The 23,861-nt window shown below is 40.6% G+C and overlaps 1 protein-coding gene across 2 annotated transcripts in view; it reads left to right on the forward strand.

Annotated features, from left to right (window-relative positions):
- FAM210A (family with sequence similarity 210 member A) overlaps positions 1-23,861 on the forward strand; it is a 58,774-nt gene that overhangs the window by 26,175 nt on the left and 8,738 nt on the right. Inside the window, exons 2-4 of one of the 2 annotated variants that reach the window (XM_003800466.3) lie at positions 4,385-4,894; positions 16,837-16,948; positions 21,001-21,225. In XM_003800466.3, the coding sequence (XP_003800514.2) occupies positions 4,422-4,894; positions 16,837-16,948; positions 21,001-21,225 (810 nt within the window). In that variant the 5' untranslated portion in view covers positions 4,385-4,421. Of the gene's footprint in view, positions 1-4,384; positions 4,895-16,836; positions 16,949-21,000; positions 23,268-23,861 lie in introns of those variants that run through there. The other variant, XM_023519467.1, reaches the window with a different exon arrangement.

Genomic DNA, 23,861 nt, shown 5'->3' on the forward strand with positions numbered 1-23,861 from the left:
GTAACAGGTCAGTTTTAAGGTACTCAGAGAAGACAAGGGGTGGGGCAAAGGAATGTGGGAGGTAGAGCTTGCATCAATCTCCTGCTGGGAATGTAAACGATGTGTCTGAAACATTTTATGGCTTTTCTGGGAAGAACAGCTCCTTGTCTGATAAGGGAAAAGCAGCTCCTTATCTGATAAAGGTTAGCATACTCTAGACGGTGGGGATGGGCGGCCATCTGGCATCATTTGGCTCCCGACAATAGCTTATAATCTTGCTATCCTTGCTTACTAGTTCCAGGAGTCAAAAATACTTTTTTTTTTTAATTGAGACAGTTTCACTTTGTCACCCTTGGTAAAGTGCCATGGGGTCAGCTCACAGCAACCTCAAACTCCTGGGCTCAAACGATTCTCTTGCTTCAGCCTCCCTAATAGCTGGGACTACAGGCGCCCTCCATGATGCCTGGGCTATTTTTTGTTGTTGTTGCAAATAAGGACAGTTTTATTTATTCCTTTCCAATATATATCCTTTTTTATTTTTATTTTTTGTCTTACTGTACTAGCTGGGACTGAAGAACAATGTTGAACAGGAACGGTAAGAGAGATCATCTTCTCCTTGTTCCAGTCTTAGGGGCAAAGTTGAGTATGTGTGAGTTTAGCTGCAGATTTATTATAGATGTTCTTTACCAGTTGAAGTAGTTCTCCCTTACTCCTAATTTGCTGATAATTTTTTTTTAAATCATGATTGCTCTTTCAGTTTATCTGATTTTCTATATATGTATTTAGGCTGTTGAGAAAGTGGGGTTACATTGATCGTCAAATGTTGAACTACTTTCACTTCTCTGGATTAAATCCCACTTGGTCAGGGTGTATGGTTGTGGGCTTTGATTTGCTAATATTTTGTTAAAGATTTTTAATTTATGGGAGATACTGGTCTATAGTTTTATTTTCTTAGATTATCGTTATCTGGTTTTAGTATAAGGGTAATGTTGGCCTCATAGAATTCGTAGGGATGTCTTCCCCTGTCTTCATTTTCTGGAAAAGATGGAGAAGTGGTATTATTTCTTCCTTAAATATTTGGTAAAATTTACTAGTGAAACCATCTGTGCCTGGTGTTCTTTCTTTGAAAACTTATTATCAATTCAACTTCTTTAGTAAATACAGGATTATTTACGTCTTTTGTTTCTCCTTGTGTGAGTTTTGGTAATTTGTGACTTGAGGACATGATCCATTTCATTTAAGTTTTATTTGCAGGTATAGAATTGGTTATTTATAGTATTCCTTTATTACTTTTTTTATTTCCTGTGGGATCAGTAGTTAGGTCCCCTTTTTCATTTCTGACATTGGTTATTTGTTGTCTCTCACAGCCTGGGTAGGGATTTATTTCTTCTGCTTATTCTTTGTCTAGTTTCCTAAGTAAGAAGCTTAGCTTATTACGTTCTGACCTTTCTTCTTTTTTAACTTGTGCATTCAAAGCCAGGGATTTTCCTTAAGCACTACTTTGCTGCAGTTTTGATAAGTTATATTTTTATTTTCATTTACTTCAAAATATTTTTACACTTCTTTATTGAGTTTTTTGACCTATAGAGTTTTTATATTTGTTTTATCTTTAGAGAGAGGGTCTTGCACTGTGACTCAGGCTGGAGTGTGGTGGCAAAATCATAGTTCGCTACAGCCTTAAACACCTGGGCTCAAGCTGTTCTCTGACCTCAGCATCCTGAGTAGCTGAGACTACAGGTGTGAGCCACTATGCCCTAGGTTTGTCCTGTGGTTTTTTAGAAGTATGATGTTTAATTTCCAAATTCTTGGTGAAGGGGTGATTCCAGCTATCTTAGTGTTAATAGTTTCTATGTAGATTAATTCCATTGTAGTTTGAGAGCATGCTTTGCATGATTTCCATACTTTTCATCTGTTGAGGTATGTTTAATGGCCCACAATATGGTCTGTCTTATTCAATGTTTCATATAAATTGGGTAGAATGTGTATTCTGCTGTTGTTGAAGGGAATATTCTATAAATATCAACTAGAGAAAGTTGATTAATATTATTACTTAGTTTAACTATATCCTTACTGACTTTCTGCTTGCTGGTTCTGTCAGGGGCTGACCAAGGGTGTTGAAGACTATGACTATAATAGTGGGTTTATTGTTTTCTCATTTTGGTTTTATTAGGTTTTGTTTGTTTGTTTTAAGACAGAGTCTCACTTTGTCACCCTCAATAGAATGCCATGGCTCACAGCAACCTCAAACTCTTGGACTCAAGCAATCCTCCTGCCTCGGACTCCTGAGTAGTTGGGACTACAGGCACCTGCCACAACACCCAGCTAGTTTTTCTATTTGTAGAGATGGGGCCTCAGTCTTGCTCAGGCTGGTCTTAAACTCGTGAACTCAAGCAATCCACCCTCCTCAGCCTTCCAGAGTGCTAGGATTACAGGCCACCGCACCCAGCTGATTCTATTAGTTTTTACCTTATTTATTTTGATGCTTTCATGATAGGTATGTACATTACCTAACATCAAGAGGTTAGGGGCTTAGCACCTGTACTACAAAGCCAGCCACATACACCAAGGCTGGCGGATTCAAACCCAGCCCAGGCCAGCTAAGCAACAATGACAACTGCAACAAAAAAAATAGCTAGCAGGCACTGTGGCAGGCACTTGTAGTCCCAGCTACTCAGGAGGCTGAGACAGGAGAATCACTTAAGCCCAAGAGTTGGAGGTTGCTGTGAGCTGTGACACCATGGCACTCTACCCGGGGTGACATAGCGAGACTCTGTCTCAAAAAAAAAAAAAAGTAAAAAAATAAGAGGCTAGGGTTGTTGGTCTTCTTTTCATTATCTTTTTGTTATTACATAATGTACTGTCTTTATCACTGGTAATCAAAGAATTTCTAAAGTCTGCTTTGTCTGAAATTAATCTCCAGTATCACTTTTTTCCACTTTATTACATTTTATCCAATCCAGTAACACTTTTTTAGGGGCTTCCTGGGAGTCTGTTTATTTTCCAAAATTCATGGTTTAATTTAGCACCTCATTTGCATTGTGTTTTTGGATTATTTGTACCCGTGTGATAGAAGCTGATTTTAATTATTCATTAGGGAGGGATTAATTTTATAGGTGGACAATTCATTGATAGATGTTTTTATATGATGACAATTTTTGTTTCTTCAGTCAACTTCATACCCCAGGTAAGGAGTATCATTCATTCACAATGTAGTATCTGTATTTACTGGAGTCCCAATTCTTTGGGGTGCTAATGCAATCTTACTGACTCTTAGTATACAATTTAAACAAAAGATCATCTATTCTCATGGTGCTAAAAGTAGGTAGCTAGTGTGCAGTGGAGAGTGGGGGACATGTGCTACCTCCTGATGTTGAGGGCATAGAACTAGTTTCTCTATAGTAATGGCTGCTCTAATTACATCTACCACTGGGGAAACCTATGTTTAGAGAGGCTAATTTGTTCAAAATAATACTCTTAATTCAGTTGGGTCTTATTCCAAAGTCCATGTTCTTTAAAAATTACATTATCTCATATTTTGAAACAAAATTTTAGATATCTGAGAAAGTGTCTAATTTATCTTATCATTTTTTTTTAACAGATGAGGTATTGCCATGTTGACCAGTCTAGAGTGCAGTGACTATTCACGGGTCTAGACATAGCATATACAACCTCAAACTCCTGGGCTGATCCTCCTGCCTCAGCCTCCCAAGTAGCTAGACTACAGATACAAGCTACCATGCTTGTAATTCCTGTAATTGTTAATTCCACACTGACTCCAAAACAAATAATGAAACATCACTGTATACTTTTTTTCTCTCCCATTGATACAGGGTGGAAAAAAAGATAAATAATACTCTTTTCACTGAGTTTTCAATAACATGAGTGGCTTACAACTTTATACATACAAGTTAGTCTAAAGGCAGCGTAGAATACATAATATTGATATCAACTATTCATCAGACCTTAGTATTTGTAATAATAATATGTGTGATGCTTATTGGTTTGCAAAAGCAACTTTACCTCATTTTACTAGTTGACTCAGAGTCTGAAAGGGAATTGTGTGAAATTGTGTCTCCAACACATCAGAACCCACATCTTGGGTTTTCCTCCCCTATATTACCCTGCTTCTTTGTAGAATAACAGAAGCCCTTCAAATATCCTTTCTGTGATAGTAAAATAGCCTCAAAACATTATCCTCTATGATGTCTGCTGGACTGGCTTACCATATATTTCAATTATGTGTTTTAATGAAATTTTAAAATTATGGTGTGTTAAAACTGTGTACCTTAACACTAGTTTTTATGAGTTAGATAGCAGTGCCTGTCCTTTTACTTCTTCATAGTTAATGATTGACTTTTAAGAGGATTGGTGGAAACCTATGTATTATCTAATTTTTTTTAATTAGTTTCCATAGAAGCTGAAATTTGTCACCATTCTTCAAAATGCAATGGAACGTACCACAGACGGTATCTCGACTAGCACACCGGACGTGCTTGGAACCATATAAAGCTGGTCTTTTTGGACACTGTCAAAACATAAATGGACCATTACTTATGTACAGTGCTGAATCCAAAGTGGTGTTGGTACGAGGCCTTCAGAAGCAGTGGTTGCATTTACCTGCTGCCTGGTGTGTGGCAAAGGAAAAGAGGCCATTGGGTGCTCATCCACCCTACCCTGCGCTCCTTCGCCGTAAACGATGGAAGCAAGAAGTTTTGTCCAAGAGGATTTTATCTTCCAGTGCTCCAGCCCAAGGAACTCCAGAAAAAAAGGAAGAGCCTGATCCTTTACAAGACAAATCTATTAGTCTGTATCAGCGATTTAAGAAAACATTTAGACAATATGGAAAAGTTTTGATTCCAGTACATCTAATAACTTCTTGTGTTTGGTTTGGAACATTTTACTATGCAGCCCTGAAGTAAGTTTTTGCTTGGTTGAATACCTTTCCCTATTTTATCAGAATGTTCATCTCCTTAATTATACTAATGATAGCCTTAAATAGATTTGTAAATGCTTTTATGTATTTTATTAATAGAGAATAATTACTTTTCATAGCTTTTTTTCACATTTTAGTAGTCATAGCTAACATTTACTTACTATGTATACCAGGCATCTTGCTAAATTATTTTAACTATATTATCTCAATTAATCCTCACAGCAACCATATGAAGCAAGTAGTATAATTATACCCATTTTATTGCTGAGAAAACAGATTAGGGGAAGAAAAATAAGAACTCAGCTGGTAAGTGGTGGAACCTGGATTAAAAACCCAGCTAGGTCTTTTTGACCTCAAGCACGTGTTCCTCATCGTGGTGCTGCCCTCAGCGTAGCATTCAGGAGCACAGAAATAAAATGTTACATCTAGAGATCTGGCAGCACCATCATTATGTATTTCTCATATCTGTTTTGCCATATATATAGTTTTGGTGGAAGGGAGAGTCATTAGATATTTTTGCTAAAACCTAGCTACTACCTATGTAGACACAAAAATGCACTGATTATATTTTAATATTATTCATGTTAAATGTCAAGATAAGGTCTTTTGTTCTGATGAGAACTAAATTTGGTGGTCCTGGCCTTCTAGTGTTGTGCAACATAAAATTTCTAAACGCGTCTTTCTTCTCAAATACTGGTCCTTCTGTTTGAGGTAAGTTATTTTCTTCATACTGCCTTAGGAGCAAGAGTACCATTAGCAGGCCCACTGCCCATTCTTAGTGTCCAGCCTAGCCTGCATGAATGGCTTTGGCACTTCAGTATACTCTCTAATAGATTTAGGATTATACTCTCTCCAAAGCCCAGTATTTTCCAGTGCTCGATTATATTCAGTCACTTGATAAGGTAGTTTCATATGTAAAGCTCATTCTTCAGATAAAGTGTATTAGCAAGTTAAAAATACCTCTTCCAGGATAATGGGATGAAGACCATATTTACTCATGAGAAAGATGTGATTGCAAAAGTTTCTTCATAAAAGTTATAAAAGGATTTTTTCTCATCTTGTATAATTGATGCCATTCTGTTTCTCTTCATCTCTTTCCATTATTTCTTTGTTTATTAATAACATTTTCTGGACATGTTTAGTACTTTTAGAAGCCTATAATTTTATTTATTTGAGACAGAATCTTACTCCATCTCCTTGGGTAGAGTGCCGTGGCATCATAGCTCATAGGAACCTCAAACTCCTGGGCTCAAGTGATCCTCTTGACTCAGCCTGTCAAGTCGCTGGGACAACAGGCACCTGCCATTACACCCAGCTGGTCTTTCTGTTTTTAGAGACAGGGTCTCACTCTTGCCCAGGCTGATTTTGAACTCGTGAGCTCAAGCAATCCACCCTCCTTGGCAAATTACAGGTATAAGTCAGTGCCCTCAACCAGAAGTCTATATTTTAAAAACTGGACCCCAAGGGCGCCTGTGGCTCAAAGGAGTAGGGCGCCAGCCCCATATGACGGAGGTGGCAGGTTCAAACTCATCCCCGGCCAAAAACTGCAAAAAAATTTTTAAATTTTTTTAAAAAACCAGACCCCATATAATCTACTAATATTATTATACTGAAGATTTTTTCACTACTATCTGGGACCTGAGGCAATTGAGAGATGTTCTGTCTTCTCCTATGAAATGCAGCTTTCTTAGTTCTGTCTCGCCCTCTCTTTTTCTGCAATATGCTTATGTATAAGCATGGTAATAAGACTGTTTAATTCAAAATTATATCACTTATCCATCACAACTTGCTTTGGGGTTCTTTGTCAGCATGGAATCTGATTGTCAGACCCCCTGCCCAGCTGTGACCTCTGGGCCAATTCCATAATAGCATCACATAGCGAATTTATTTTACACAGGATAGGCTGTTTTCCCAGAATAGTCCTCCTGAACATCTTTATTAGATCTTTAATACTTCAAAAATTGGAAGTTGATCAGTTCTAAGTGAAGATCTTAATCATAACTAATACTTAGAAAGTAGAACTCACGATTGAGAGGAAAAGGATTTAGTTATATTTGAATGACAGTATCTTTTACTGCGAGATGATGTAAAATCAAAGATCAACATCTTTTACAAAGATATTGTAAAATAAAAGTTGATTAATAGGTTTTTCTTTTTAATTCAGTTGACAAGAGGCTTAGTTGTATTTAAGCTTTTTTCGTTTTTGTTTTTGTTTTTTTTTGTTTTTTGTTTTTTTTTGCTGGAAAAAATAACATTTGTTTGTTGCCTACTTGCTATTAAAAGAGAGGGAAAAATAATTTGTGGCTGGAAGGATAGGCATTTGCTATCATGTTGCATTACTGACCAGTGTTTATCTTAGTTACCCTGACACTCATATTACTGCCTTTCTAGGCACCATAGACCAAAATGTCATTCTATATTTAGTTAATTCAGTGATAAAGTTCTTAGGCTTTTAAACTATTTTATTTCAGGGAGTTTAAAATTGTGCATGCTAACAAGTTTTATTTTAATCTAAGCTTTGTTGCTATGCCTGTCTGGAAGAACTTGCAGAAATCTTCTGACCATGGTGCTCTGTTCACTCCCATGTGGCTCAGTAATGGTGGTATTGTCCTTACATTTAGATACTTTGTGTGTGGAGCCTCAAGCTCCTAAAGCTACAGATCCACTCAGACAAAATCCTGACTGATTTTTACCCACTCTATCCAGATAGTGAATGAGCTTTTGTCTCTGTGTAGCAGGAAAATGAGGCCCATAGAAGGAAAGATTTACCTGAACACCTGTGTTTGAAAGAGGAAGGGGCTTTATTAAACCTGCAGACCTTTGGGGGACTAGTGTCCATAATGGCCGAGCTCCTCAATCAGCTTTGTCCCTGTCCTTTTGTTTGTTTGTTTGTTTTTTGTTTTTGAGACAGTCTAAAGCTGTCACCCTGGATAGAGTGCCTTGGTATCACAGCTCACATCAACCTCAAACTGCTGGGCCTAAGCAATTCTCTTGCCTCAGCCTCCCAAGTAGCTGGGACTATAGGCACCTGCCACAATGCCCAGCTATTTTTTGTCCCAGGCTGGATTTGAACCTGCCAGCTCTGGTGTATGTGGCTGGTGCTGTGGCCACCTGAGCCACAGGTGCCAAGCCTGTCCCTGTCCTTTTATTGGGCTCACAAATAGGCAGACAAAGGAAGTATTACATTGTCCCTCATTGGAGGGTTCAAAGCATGTGCAGGGTTTACAGGAGTGGAAGCAAGCATTAGCTTCAAGGTTCCAGGAAGCTAAGTTTTTACAAATTCTCATGAGCTGAGTTACTATGGGGAGGACTTTGTAGGTGTTCCTTGAGTTTCCAACAAGCCTTTTGTCCTTCTAGATCACAGCATACTCTTCCTGGGTATCCTTTCTCACTTCCCCCTTTAAGGCCCTATGTATCTTTCAACTTGGGGTCTCACCATCAGCTCACTCCTGTAGGAGCCAGTAGTATTTCACATAGAACATATGTGATACAGTTTTTTGATTCAGTCATTGAGTGGATAGCCCTGACTGCTAGTGGGAGAAGACAGGGAATAGTTAAGCAAAGTCCGATGATGGCTAACATTCCCCCGACTAGGGTTTTAAATCTTCCAGAGGCGGAAAACCATCCTCCCCATAAGTTTTGAGGGCTCCAGCCACTCTAGGTTTGCACTGGGACGTGAGCCAGTGTCTGGATTCTTTTCACTATATTCTGTATGACCTGCCCTTGGTGATCAGTTTACAAGCAGCTGTTAAGTTAAATTTTCCACAAACCGCTCTTTCTTGGGCTAATAAGTGGATTCAGAGCCAGCCTATTTTGATAGACAGCATTCGAATTTGAGTTTGCTGTTGCACTAGGGGCATTAGTGCTCTGCCTACTTCATTGGTTATAATCTTAAGTACTATTTGTAGTCTAATTATATGCTTTAGCATGTAAATAGGAACTTGATACCTCTATGACCCATCCTTGGCCCCTGTAGCTGGTCCATAATACTAGATTATTCTTTCAGGGGCCACTCATCATCTTTCCAGTCTTGTATCATAACCTCCTTCCTTCAACTGGGCAATGTGGCAGAGAGTAGATAGCCAAGCAATTCTCCACTATTGAGTGGCAACAGGACAAAGTAGGGTCTGGTGACCACTATTTCACAGCTCCTACTCCAATCACTGGGACAGCAGGCATATGCCTATTCCCACATATCCAGTACAGCCCAGTTGGGGCTGTCCAATCTCTTGGACTTCCCAAGTCCTCCCAACCTTTACTCAAAAGGGCAAATCTGCTGAGAAGGTATTGCCTGGTTCTATTAGTTCCCCACCATTCACTTTTTTTTGGCTCTCCAACAGATGGCAAGGCAATACTGACCTATGAAGGAAGCTGACTCTCCCCACCCGGCAAGGCAGTATTGACCTATGAAGTAAGATCTCAGACCCCAAAAAGTTTCATTCAGAGAGGGCTTTTTATGGCCTGTGATGTTGATAACCTCATAAAGTAGCAATTCCTTTGCTTCACACAGCCACTGATCCCCCATGAAGGTTTCTCCACACACATAACATGAAGTAACATTCAGAGACTTAACTGTGCCCTCAGCCAGTCCCAAGAATAAATTTTTGGCATTACACAGAGGTTGAGGTAGGAACCTGGTAGCTTTTCCATAGAAAAACTTAAATACCTGGTAGGTTTTGTTTTTTTTTTTTTTTTTTTGGGGGGGGGGGTTCTGGTCTTGTCCCTTAATGATACTTGGGACATAAGGGTTAACTCCTTTACCATTTATTCCCAAAGTCACTGTTTCTCCTGTTTCCCACTGTGGGTTCAATGGATTAGTGATTATTAGTTCCAGAGGGTTGGACTGATTTTCTGAGCAATTAGATGCCACCAGTCCTTTGTTGAGGTAGACTTCTTCCTGATTACTCTTTCCGAGTGGCCCATGTGTATACATAGCCAGTATGGGCAATTTATGTCACACCATCCCAAGTCTCGGGAGCATGTGTACTTGTCCTCTGCCATGTAATTCCTTGTAACTCCTTTCCCAGCTGCATGAGCTGCAGCCTAAGTTAGAGCAGCTTATGGTAGCATGAAAGTGTTCTTTGGAGCCCTCTGATCGGAGACGCAGGGAAAAGGAACTGCAGATGGGATGATTGATTTGAACGGAGGCCGAGACTCGCTTGCAGGTACAGAAGCTCAATCTTCAAAGAAATGTTTCTCAAAATCAATCTCCTGGGGGAGCACATTGAAGCGAACTGCCATGTCTGAGCAAGGGGTGCTTATCTCTTACAGTAGCACAGGTGTCAAATCTTAATGTTAACCTGTCTTGGACTTCCTTTTATCTTAGTTTAGGCTATCATAGGCCATTCTCTGAACTGACTCCATACCCTTCCTATTTTTACCTTGAATATCACAGATGAAGTTGTAACACAAATATCAGCCCTTACTTTTCTCACATACTGAGTCACGTACTGAGTATTGGGTCTGGTTCTAAATGCGAGTTCCCTTGTGAGCACCCTCTCATTCAGAGAAGCTGTGACAGAGCAATGTCATTGTCACCTCTTGCCCCACCTTACTAATGTGAGTACACAGTTTATACCCTTCCTCCCCAAGGTCCAAAGTCTAATTAAGATAAGTCTCATGATGGATGTCCTCAAGCTTTGGCCATGTGCTGACCAGGGTGAAGCAGGGCATGTTAATGGCCTTAGTATCACTTTGCAGGGATTCTCCAGATCTATTCTTGTCTCCCATGCGGGTGGTGAAGTTCTCTTCAGCCTGCTGTGATGAATCCAGGTGAGGATCCCTTCTACTTTTGCTGCTGTGGGTGTGGTCAGCATGACAGTGTAGGGGCCCTTCCAGTTGGGCTTGAGGGGGACCAGGTTCCAGTCCTTGACCCAGACTGGGTCTCTTGGAGAGAAAGGATGAACAGACACAAAAAGACTAAACAGAGCCTGGTCAATTATCCAAGCGGAGATACTGTCTTTGCTATTCTTCCTAGGGCTTCTACATGCCTGTGCAATTCAGTTTCCCCTAGGGGTCCCTGGTAGATTGCAGAGGCTGTTATACATTATCTCAGAAGGGGAGTACCCTGACCCTTTGGAAAGGGTACCTCTAACTTTGAACAAAACCAGTGGCAAGGCCTGTACCAAATTAAGCCTCACTTTCTGGCAGAGTTTACTGATTCCGCTTTTATGGTTCTGTTCATGCACTCTACCCTGCCCAGCTCTGTGGCTTATATACCACATGTAGTTTCCAGGCAATATTCAAGGCTTTGGCTATCGTCTGCACTATCTCTGCTATGAAGGCCAGTCTATTGTCAGATCCAATCCGGAGTGGCAACCTAAAACATCTCAGGCCTTCTTTGTTTTAGTGGGGAAGGCTTCTACCTATCCCAAGTACATGCAAACCAGAACTAGCAAATAATTGGTTCCCTCCACATCTGAACAACTCTACAGTATAGTCCACTTGCACATCTTCAAAAGGGGCTGTCCCATACAACTGAATTCCAGGCAACAGGAATGGCCCCTGTTTATTTAGCATTGTGTTGGCTGCACATCACACAATGCTGGCAGACTTTCTTAGCAAGGGTGGCCTTTTTTTCCTGTGTCAAGTGCATGACCTCAGTGAGGACAACTGCCAACCCCAGGAGGTGGGGGACTATAATCCTTCCATCTGGCAGCCTTTTCCATTCTCCTCCAGCATCTCTCGCTCCCTCCTGGTTCATCCATCTCTTTCCCCTTCAGAGTATACAGGGCTTAAGTCCAGGGCCCCTGGGATTGAAGGGGCAACAGTGACTGCCCTCTCAGTCTCAGTGTCTGCCTCAGTGTTCCCCTGTGCCTCAGGATCTCCTACTCTTTGGTGTTCTTGGCAGTGGATGACTGCTACTTCCTTAAGTTTCCATACAGCTAGAGTAGCTGCAGAATTTCATCTGCGTATTCTATATCTTTTCTTCCTGCTGTTAAAAGCTCCCTTTGTCTATAGATTGCCCCACATACATGAAGGGTGAGGAAAGCAAATTGTGAGTCTGAAAATGTTAACGCTTTTCCCTTAGTTCTAAGGCACAAGTCAGTACCACCAGCTCGGCTTTCTGTGTGGATATTCCTTGAGGTAGAGGTCTGCACAGCAGCACCTCAACCTCCCCATCTCCTCTCCCCTATGGCTTTGGACATGAGTGGTTGTAGTCTGGGACTGGACCCTGAGAGATTTCCCACCCTCAGCTCAGGAAGCACATTCTGGCCAGCAGAGTAAAAGGATCCTTTGTAAGCCAAGCAGAGCCTGTTTTTGTTGGTTGGTTGGTTGGTTGGTTGGTTTCTTGCTCTTTAGGAAAAAAACCCAGCTCCTTCTGCAAAGTCTTCAGAGAGAGAGGAAGAACTGAAGACAGGGAAAAGTGAAGTTCAGGGAGGCTGTGGCAAGGGGAGAGACAGAGGAGGGGCCGCTTGCCATTCCTTTTCAGCCTCTCAAATGTGCTTTGTTGCCTGGATTTCTACTCTATGGGCTCCTTCTCATCCCTCTTTGTGGTTTCTGGAGCTTATGCCTGATGTGTCCAGTGCTCTGGCTTACGAAAGCTGGGTTTACCTTCTCTGATTTTCCTGACTTTCAGGGTCAATTCAATATGCTTCACATAGTCTCTCATAGAAATCCCCAGGGCTTTGATCTGACCTCTGCATGACCTCAGCTACCTTGCACATGTTCATGGCTTTCTGCCTTCTCTTCTGGGACCCCTGGAGGATGGCCTCTCTGTACTCTTTCAGCTGCCTCACTTTACCCCTGTTATTTAGGTCCCAGAGTAGGTCCTCCTGGGCAGAGAGTTTTGAACAAACTCTGGGATCTAGGGCGTCCTCTGGAGTATTTTCCTCTAACCACTCCATGGCAGCCTGGATCCCTCGGCATCCCTTCTCAGTATTAAATAGAGTGAGGAGGAGTAGTTAGCCTATGTGGGAATGTGGGTCTGAAAGATGGACTCCATTAAGTTAAAGATACCTTGGGGCTTTTCAGTATAGGAGGAAGTATGATGTTTCCAATTGAGGAGGTCAATAGTGGTGAAGGGCTGATACACTAGAACTCCTCAAGTCTGTTGTCTCTGCGCCCCCCCCCCCCAGTTCCCTCAGTGGCATCTATATTGCCTGGGGAATGCATGGGCGGAGCCTTGTAGGAAGTGGAGAAATGGGCTCTTGTGGGATAGAAGGGATTTTACTGGCTTCTTCAGGCCAAGTGATGGGTGCTCCTATGGCTCGGCATTGGGGTGTGAGCATAAGGTGGGAGCTCAATGTTTTCAGGCCTGAAGGGGAGTATTTTAGGAATTTCTGATGTCAGATCCTTGGGCCAGGCAGAGAACTTCCGTGAGGTGCTACTTGTCCTGGCTAATAGCACTTTAGAGGCATGTCCTCTGAGACAAGAGGACTGCTGTAGCACTAGCTGAAGCTATCTATATATGGAAATTAGTCAGGATATCCTGGGTCTCTGCTGACACAGACCACACTCTTTATAACTTAGGTTTTTCTAAGTTCCATTCTGAGGGCCATCCTCCTTGAAAAGCTGGCTATTCCTGCTCATATAGAGTTATCAGTCTCCCCGGGACATGGTTACCCTGTAGTCTCTCCTAAACTCTTTCTTTAAATGCTTCAGCACAGTCCCCAATACAATGGGCTTCCCCTGAGTGTTTCTCATTTCCCTCCCTCAAATGACAAGCACCACACAGATAGAATAAAAAGGGAGGTAGGGGAAAAGGGTAGTCGCACAATCACTGTCTTCATCACCAGCCACTCCACTCATGGGAATATCAGACCCTCTTAGCTTTGGCAGGCTGATATAATCCATCAGCATGATCTTCCCTAAGCCATATGAGGTATCCTACAGGACCAGAACTGTAGTTCAGAACTAACTCCACACTTGCTTCCTCCCTGTGAGGGGTGAGTCACCCCTCATTGTCAGTCTCCAGACACTCACTTGCATACAATCCCACCCTATTTCCTAAACTGGGCAGGCTCAGTTTCCCACTCTTACCACCTTGAGTGATACTAGGGAGGTACTGGGAAGTGATCAGTCCCCCCTTCTACTCTTATGGACCAAGTCCCTTTCACTTTTCCCAGACTGACGCTACCATGATTCAGACATCCCCCAGTGCAGGTGCCAGTTCATCCCAGTGTTTGACCTGCCATGGGGTCCTCACTCCACCCTGTGGAGGTGTCCACACAGGGAGGAAAAACTGTCCCTGGAGCCTCAGTGGCTCATGTCACCCCTCTGTGGGTCCCCAGAGGGTTGGTGGCAGCCATCAGATGAGTCAGAGCCTCTCTTCACAGTGGTCTACATCCTGGTCAGGGAACCAGAAATGTTAAAGGAAAATTAGGCCCGATGGAGAGAAGGATTCACCTGAACACCTGTGTTTGAAAGAAGGTAGGGCTTTATTCCAGCCAACAGAGCTTCAGAGGACTAGTGTCAAGATGGCCGAGCTCCCCAATCAGCTCTGTCCCTGTCCTTTTATAGGGCTCACAAGTATGCAGGCAGAAAAAGTATTACATTGTCCCTCATTGGAGGGTTCAAAGTTCCAGGAAGCTAAGTTTTTACAAATTCTTCTGAGCTGAGTTACCATGGGGAGGACTTTGTAGGAGTTCCTTGAGTCTCCAAGAAGCCTTTTGTCCTACATCAGAGCATACTCTTTTCCGGTATCCTCTCTCACCTGTGTGTTTCCTCATCTGTTGAAACGTCCACACAGCTGTCAGTTTGTGACGTGCACATTCCTGTCCTGTCTTTCTGTGGGAACTTCAGAGTAGAAAGTGCCAGTGGATGTTTGTGTTTGAATCAGGCCCTCAGCAATACTTCACATTTAGCATCCTTTGGAAATGCAAATTATATTTAAGAAAATGAAGTTATCCAATGGCCAATTTAGAAAATAGGACTAGATACTTACTCAGGACATAAGCCAGTGGTAGAGACAAACTTGTGCATGGCATCTGAGTTCATCATAGTTTCATCTTCATGATAAAGGTGGTGGTTTTTTTAAATAGCTCACTTTTTTATATGTTTGCCTTTTTTCCTCCTTCATTATTGCTGTTAAATATAGATTTTATATGTTAGGCTTAGTTGGAACGAGGAAATGATTGGTATGATTTCATAATTATATTGGTACTAGAAGATATAAGTACCTGTTATGGCAGGATATTAGCATGAATAGTTATTTTAGTGACTTCATCTGATCCAGAGAATAGCTTAGTCTATAATACTGAACCTTACCTTAATGGGATTCTGTTTTTATCTAGAAAGAGACTTGAAAAATAATTAAAGGTGGAGACAGAAGAAACCAGCTTGGACTCTATTGATTTTTAAACTTACCTCTTTAAAGATTTCTTAAGTAGTTCCGGGTTTCCAATTATTTTTGGTAATAGGTGATTTTAACGGTCCTTTCTTGATGATGGTCAGCCATGTTTTCTGCAAGTCCTCCTAGATTGCTTAGTATTATGTGAAATCACAGAGAGGGAGGGGTTTCCCCAGGTAACCAAGTTGTTTTTTTTTTAATATTAAAAATAAAGAGTTCACAGCTACCATAATAATAATGGATCCAGGCATTTACCTTTCTTAGTGATAAAAGGAAAAATTAATATCCAATGAAATAGCCTGTGGACCCTCCCTCAACCAAAGGCAGATTCAGCAATGCCAATGATGAGACAGTGGCCTTTCATAGTCCCTGTTGTAATGCACTGAGATGGACACAGCATCTACTGTTTTGTTTTCCTGTGGAAAAATATTTAACCTGAATGTAATCATGAGGAAGTGATCAGACTAACTCACATTGAGAGATATCCTAAATATCAAAAGAGAATGGTAGAATTTAAAAGAGAGAGAGAGATGTCCTGTCATGCAGCTAGCCAGAATGTGTCAGAAATCTCCATGCCAAGAAAGACTCCTGACTTGCCAACAAAAAGTGCTGGGAAGAACTTACAGAAAAAAGGAGACTAGAAAGATAGGAAAAATAGCAAGAAGGGACATACTGGGACAGTTTAGGAACAAAACTGGGAATTTTGATCTAGATTAGATTTTAAGTAACATATTTTATTAACTACTTATACTACTGCCTATGTTTAATTTCCTGAGTGTAATAATTGTAGTTATGTAGGTACATGTCCTTGTTCTGATTTAGAGGTAAAGGGTCACAGTGTCTTTAAAACTATGCACAGTGAGAGGGAGAGTAAGAGCCATTGTACCAAAATGTTGTAATAATTGGGTTGGAGACTTTCTCTGCTTTCTCATTCTGCTTCCAAAAATGTATTGCAATTTGTGGTTACCACTTCTTTATCTGCCTTTTAAGTATGCTAATAGAATAAAAGCCTCCTTTTAGAATAATTGAAGTTTTATTTTTGTTGTTGCAGTTTTTGGCTGGGGCTGGGTTTGAACCTGCCACCTCCAGCATATGGGGCCAGCGCCCTACTCCGTTAGCTACAGGCACTGCCCGAATGATTGAAGTTTTTCATCAAACCCATAGAATCATTTATTCTTTGCATAAAAACACAGTAAGGGATGTTAATATATCCCTTGCTTTTACAGTGATTTTTAAAATTAAAGATCTTAGGTCTTGAGATTTGAGTTGGAGCATTATAAGTATTTGAGGAAACTAGGATCAAACAAGTGATTCTGATGCTTATCATTTAAAGCTATTAGTTTTATTCTAATAAATGCTTCTATGTTAAACATCCTAACTGGGATGCCCCCTGCAGACGTAAGGTAGAGTTGGGAGCAGTAAGACAACGTGGCGGTGATGTCTGTGTGTTCATGTCGGCATTGTACATTAAACAAAGTGTTCTCTTAGAGTGGAAGTAAGATGTTAGAATGCAGAATCAACTTTAAACTAATTTAATACAAACTATAGTAAAATGTGGCTTGGCTATTTTCAGATAATTTTTCAAAGCATCCTTAACAGTTTATATATAATGTAAATTATTTCTTTTTCATAGAGGAGTGAATGTCGTTCCTTTTCTAGAATTCATTGGGTTACCTGACAGTGTGGTAAACATCCTGAAAAATTCCCAGAGTGGAAATGCACTAACAGCATATGCCATGTTTAAGGTAGGTACTCTTACAAACCAAACACTACTCAGACATAACCAGTGCCCTGCTGACTGGGTAAAATTCCCTGTTAGCTTCCAATGGTCTTTTGATAACTTAGGATAGTGTTTCATCACTTATTTGTCCAATAAAGTAAGGTTATACAATTTTAAAGTATGGTTTTAAGAAGTGCCTTTAGGCTCGGTGGCTGTAGTTCAAGCGGCTAAAGCGCCAACCACATATACCACAGCTGGTTGGGTTCGAGTCTGGCCCAGGCCTGCCAAACAACAGTGATAACTACAACCAAAAAATAGCCAGGTGTTGCGGTGGGCACCAGTAGTCCCAGCTACTTGGGAGGCCAAGGCAAGAGAATCACTTAAGCCCAGGAGTTGGAGGTTGCTGTGAGCTGTGATGCTGCAGCACTCTACCCAGGGTGATAGCTTGAGGCTCTGGCTCAAAGAAAAAAAAAAAAAAGTGCCCTAAAAATATATAGATTGATAGATTGTTCATAACCTGCTGCAATTAGACAAATAACATTTTTGATGTTTCTCCTATTGATAAATGGAAATATATAATCATTTTAAGACATAATTACATTTATTTTTCCCTATTTGTTAGCAAAAGTTAGCATTTATTTTTCTGTGGTAAACCTTTTTTATTAGATGTTACATATTTCATTTTAGAAGTTCATAATCATCATGACATCTAGATTCAGATAACATTGTCTTTATAGTTTCTACACCTATGCGTCTTTATTTTTAAAGAGATGACTTATTATAAACTGTGCAATTTAGCCATATTCATTTCATCTTCTTAACTGACAAATTCATGTGAGATTCCATGAAGCTTCTACCTAAGAAAGAAGAAAGTCAGTAGAAAATGCTTGGAAACTAGATGTTATTTTATTTCTGTTGTATAAGAATACTTAGAATTACAGTTTCAAAAGTAACATTGTTTTATTCTGTCATCCTTATTAAAAATCCTCTGAAATTTTGCACTGCTTCCTCATTTATTATAATGTTAGCTAGAGTGATAAAGCTTAATTGCTGAGTTTTTCTACATTAAGGAATATTAATAAGTTATCGAGTTTCTGGTTTAGAGTAGGTATAATTTAACCTTACTAAGTCAAACTACTATACAAATTTAAACCATTTCCCTGGTTTTAATTGGTCCTCATTCCGCGCTCCCATAAAATGCTTATAGCTCTGGCAGTTTGTATTAGTGTGTCTGTTTTTTTTAAGTGTTTGTTTCCTCTATTTGAATAGGAGCTCCTAAGAGTTGAAAATCACATCTTCTTTGTGTTTTCACTTTGCCTGGTATTGTGCTTTATGACTGAGTAATGCCCAGTGTGTGTAGGCTTGGGGTTGAAACATGACCCTGTCCTTGTGCACAGATAGTGTCTGCGATGCTTCTCTGCTGGCCACCCTCTGTGCAGTGGGCAGTGTGGAGGGCATTCTCCTGTGTATTTTCTGCAACTCACAGTTCCTCTAGTAGTCTAGTAGAACAGTAAACACTGATTACTTCATCAAGGAGATGTGGCAGAGATGAATGTGGCTCTGTGGTGCTTGGCTGGGATGTGCTCATGAGCTCCCTTCTGTGCTTTCTGCAATGCACCCAGAGTTTTAGGTCCTACTGTGCCGGATACATTTCAGGTACTGGTGATGCATGAGTTAAGTAAGACAGCGTAAAATACCCGCCCTTATGTAGCTTCTAAGTCTAGTGAATGAGGTGGGGCAGGGATGTAGTTGGGGGAAAAAAGGTGAAGTTAAAAATGCATTCACACACAAGTGGTCAGTGCTAAGAAGAAAGAATAAACCAGGGGTAGAGGGTGTTGCTGAAAGGGAGAGAACATTCCAAGCAGAGGAAATCCTGAGGGCAAGGCCCTGAGGCTGCAGGGTACTGGGAGTGTGTGAGAGAGAGTAGGGACCTCTGCAGCTGGAATGAGTGAACAAAGATGGGAGTTGCAGACTAGTGGGGGCTTTTAGGCTCTTGTAAGGCTCTCAGCTTTACTCTGCGATAATGGACAGCTGTGGAGCTATTTGAAGCATCTAACCTCTGTTGTAACAGAATCACTTGGGTTGATGTATTGAGAACAAACCATGTAGGGCCAGGGGAAAGGCCAAGGGACCTGACATGAGATTATTTTAGTGTTCTGGGTGGGAGGCAACAGTGGTAGGACCCAGACAGTACTGCATAAGGTGGTCAGAAGAGTGGGAGTCTGGATATATTTTGAAGAAGGAATTGATGGGGTTTCTTTCCTAATAGTTTAGATATAACATCTAGAAGAGGAGTTGAAGCTTTCTCGAGTTTTTGGCCAGAGCAGATGGAAGGATAGGACAGTTGCTGTTTCCTGAGATGGGGAAGACTGAGAGGAGTAGGTTTGAAGTGGGGCAGTTGAAGATCAGGTCAGCTGTGAGCATTGGATGTGCACCATGGAGCATTTTTAAGCATCTGACCTTGTAGCAGAATCACTTGGGTTGATGTATTGAGAACAAACCATGTAGGGCCAGGGGAAAAGCCCAGGGACCTGACATGAGATTATTATGGTGCTCTGGGTGGGAGGCAACAGTGGCAGGACCCAGACGGTACTGGGTAAGGTGATTTTGGCTACATACACACAATCACATAACACGACACTGCTGTACTGCATCTTTTCTATATTCGTGTATGTTTAAATGCACCACTACTTACCTTTGTGTTACAGTTGCCTACCGTGTGCATTCAGTACAGGAATAATCAATATACAGGGTTGTGGCCTGGAAACAATAGGCTATCCCACATAGCCTAGGTGTGTACAGGCATGCACCTCAGACCACATCAATAAACTGCTGTTCACACAGTGATGAACTAAGATGTTGCTTAGTTACGTGACAGTATTAAGTGTTGAGATCGTATTAGGTGTGCAGATAAAATGAGTAGGAGGTTATATATGCAGGAATCAGAGGAGAGGTTCAGTCTAGAGGCTAAATTCAAGAATCGTTGATGTATACATAGCACTAAAGACACACAAGTGGACACACCACCAAGAGAGTGAGTGAGGTAGGTGGAGAAAAGAAAAGACCCAGGGAGCGGGTGTTGTCACACCATGTCCAGAGGTAGGCAAACAAAGACTAATTGACCAAAAAGAAGAGAGGAGCAGCTGTGAGCTAGAGGGAAGCCAGGCAAGTGGGGCCCTGGCAGGCAGGTGAAGGAAGCTCCTGGGATAGGAAATGAAAAGCTGTCACAGATGGTTCTGGTGGTTCAGGAAATGGTTACAGATTGTTCTGTGGCTTTGGTTTTATAGAGGTCACTGTGGCTTTGATGAGAGCAGTTGTGGTGGAAAGGTAGGGATGAAACCTTGGTTAGAGTGAGTTCAAGAGAGAAATTGGAGATAGAGCTTAACAGCTCTTTCAAAGCACTCCTACAATTTTGACTCCATATGTGATGTGGCCTCTTTGCTTTCGTGATTCTCTTTGACCAGTCATCTGCTATTTAGTTTTGATCTTAAATCTCTGATCCCAGTTAAACTTGTGCGCCATTTTGCCACTTTTGGCCTTGTGAACGTTTCCTCCTGAGACTCCAGACTTAGGGTGGGCTATGATAAGGTAACCTGGACCTGGAAACATCAAAGGATAAGGATTTAGGAGTGAATCAGGTAAGCTTAACTCAGAGAAGAATAATCACTGGACTCAGGCTCTGCCTCATCATTTGAAGAAGTTTGGTCCTAGATTTTTGCTTCAGATATAGTTATTTGGCAGGGTGGCAGGGCTTTAAGGACTAGAAGCCCGTGTCCCTTTCATGTTATTAGTGGTCCCCAGCCCTCTTTCTGACTCCCATGTGCATCCCCCCTCTAGCTTCCCTAGCCTGTGGTTGTACAGTGCTATGGCTGTGGTAATTCTGGAATCATGGGCAAAGTTGTACAGGATCCAACACTCATAAAATGAGTTTACAGAAGAAGCTATTATACATTAGCTTTGTGAAACAGCAGGATAATTTATCCTGATTATTACCAGGAATTTTTATTTCAGCTTGGTTTTGCTTAAGATGATAGTTATAATCAGATGCCAATCCGCCTGTTTCCTTTTTTTCTTAAGATTGCAACCCCTGCCCGATACACAGCGACTCTGGGAGGAACATCCTTTACTGTGAAGTATTTGCGAAGTCATGGCTACATGTCAACACCACCACCAGTCAAGGAATATCTACAGGACAGGATGGAGGAGACAAAGGAGCTCATCACAGAGAAGATGGAAGAAACAAAGGATAGGCTGACTGAAAAGTTACAAGAAACGAAAGAAAAAGTTTCTTTTAAGAAAAAGGTGGAATAGGGCGCCTTATGTAACAGGGTATAGAAGATTCCTATACTTTAACCCTTTGGAAACTGGGCAAAGATATATGCTTCTGATTAGTTTTTGATTAGTTGCCTAAATATACTAGTTCTCTGAGGGTTAAAGAACTAATATACCTTTTCTAAGTTAAATATCACTACAAAAATCAGTGTTTTTGAAAGAAGAATTTCATATCAATAGCACCATTAAGCCACGTTTAATGTCTTACACGTCAGAATTCTTTTTCAAGGTCTTCAGAATTACACTTGCTTTATGTTTTGCTGCTACCTGGAATTTATGCAAACTAGGCAAGTGACTCTTTGAATGACTGATGTGACCCATAGACAGGCTGTTAGTACTGGATCTTAATGTTTGTTATCTAGTCAGGTTTTAACTATGTTCAGTTCTTAATGTGGACACAAACCAGCACCGTCCAAACTGCCTGTGAACAGAGGGTACTTTAGTCTCTATAAAAACAATATGTAAGTTATTTACAGATAAAATTCAGACCTTATATGAGGAAAGTTGAATAAAAATTCAGTCATATATATGTAAATAAGATGTGTTAGTTATAAGTAAATGAAAATGGACCCTTTAAAGATGATTTTTACTTGAAGGTTGTCACAATTTTTTAAAGCAACTATATATGGTGATAGTACTTTTTCAAACTTGTATATTGGTGATGATCACCTCAAACAAAAAACTATATTGTGGATTGTTTGTGTTCCCTTTAACTAATACTTCAGAGGGAAAGTGGAAAATCATTATACCCTAAATTTATTGTTGGAGTCAAAGTATTCTTCAGCAGCAACTCAAGCTTATGTTTCTCAAGCAGAAAAAGGTTTGGGAGACTTAAAAACGGTCAGGTTGTTGCAGACCTCTTCCCGGGGCAGGGACAGGCCTTGCCTCAGCAAACCAGTATACTTCCCAGTATCTTAGTTTCAGAGTTTATTTCATTCTGGAGTAAATTTTAAAATTGTAGCTGCTGCTCTTTCTCTTAACATTGAAAGAAAATATCTTTGCCTTAGCATTCTCCTTGATTTTTTTTTTATAGCAAAGCTATCATTAAATTATCTGCTCGGAATGAAACTTAACTGTTGTCAGATATGAAAGTTGTTGGGATTATGGGTGTTCAAGTATGTGCGTGTCTCTTTCTTTTTGCTCTGTGTTTATTACTTCAGTTCTAACCTTGGAATTGCTAATTGGAGGAAGGAATGGCTTCCTTTTAGATTGTCATTGTTTTGACTAGTTCACTAGGGCAAGAGAATGTCAGAAGGCTTGCCACATAGTCCTGTGGGGTCCCTGCTGTTTGGTAGGGTTTTAGTTTGGCCAAATTTAGAGATGAGCTTAAAGGGGGCGGGGGGTTACATTTGATAAATCTGATCATTATGTTGGAATGCTTTTTTTTTTTAATTGTTCAGGATTTATTTGGATTTTAAGGAAGGGAGGTCTGGCAATTAACAAGATAACAAAGAAGATGTGCTCATTTAGACTAGATTTTAAGCCACACTGGCTTTCTTGACTAATTTGAGGACTCATCACATCACTCAGGTTCAGCTACATTCTTCACAGTGTCAGTAACAGTAACAAAGACAGGAGAGACCTGCCAACACTAGCCAGCTGGTGCTGCTGAGTTTCCATTACAAGTATGGTTTGCAACGTGACCGTTTCCTTTCTAAGTTCACTTTGTTCACACATGAAAAGATTTTGATGATTCTCATCTAGGTCCTTCATACTAAAAAACAACAGACCTTTAAGGATGACTTGTATAACTCATTAAATTTGTTCATTCTATGGCTGTGAATAGTTTTAGAGTGTTGAGAAGCCTTTTGTAGGTGTTGAAGTATACCATCCAGTTTTTCTTCTTCTTGAGTTTCTATGTACCCATTTCCTACTCAGGAATCAAAGACAAAAACTCCTAAAAATATTCCTGACCAAGATACTGTCATATGTGAAAATATTCACATTCTCAGCTCCATCCATGTGAACATGAAGGCTCCCTTTGTTCTTGGGTTTTCCAAACATGATCAATTGTTTGCTGAACATTTTTTTTTTTTTTATTGAATGGTAACCATGTACATTAATGCACTTCTGGGGTACAGTGTGGTGTTTTCACATACAATCCGAAACACTTCCATCAAACTGTTTAACACAGCCTTCATGTCATTTTCTTATTGTGTTAAAACGTTCATACTCTACTCATAGAAAGATTCACTTGTACCCTTGTAAGATAAACCACAGAAGTGAACCCTCAGCCCCAAAACATTTTTTAAGGTGTGAAGAAAGAATGATATTTTAGAGTGGAAGGGAGAATTATACAAAAGGAAGATCTCACAAATAGCAATTTGAATAGAGCCATCCTCACATATGAGGAAGTGAAGGTTGGTATCACTGGGACATCACTGCCCAAATTTGACTGAATAATTTTTTTAAGTACTATAAAAGTACTATACATCAAGGGAAAGGAACATTTAAAAAGCCGCTCAAGGTAATGGTAAAGGCACCAGAACAAATTTCCCAAGGGCACAGAACCCTGCTATTTTGCCTGACCGTCTTCCTAGAGTACATACAGGATCTATTGCCTTTTCACTGGCTATAACCTAGATTTTCTTTTTTTTTTTTTTTTT

Source organism: Otolemur garnettii, unplaced genomic scaffold (assembly GCF_000181295.1).
Source record: "Otolemur garnettii isolate 467f Iridium unplaced genomic scaffold, OtoGar3 scaffold00176, whole genome shotgun sequence".
Taxonomy (NCBI): Eukaryota; Metazoa; Chordata; class Mammalia; order Primates; family Galagidae; genus Otolemur; species Otolemur garnettii.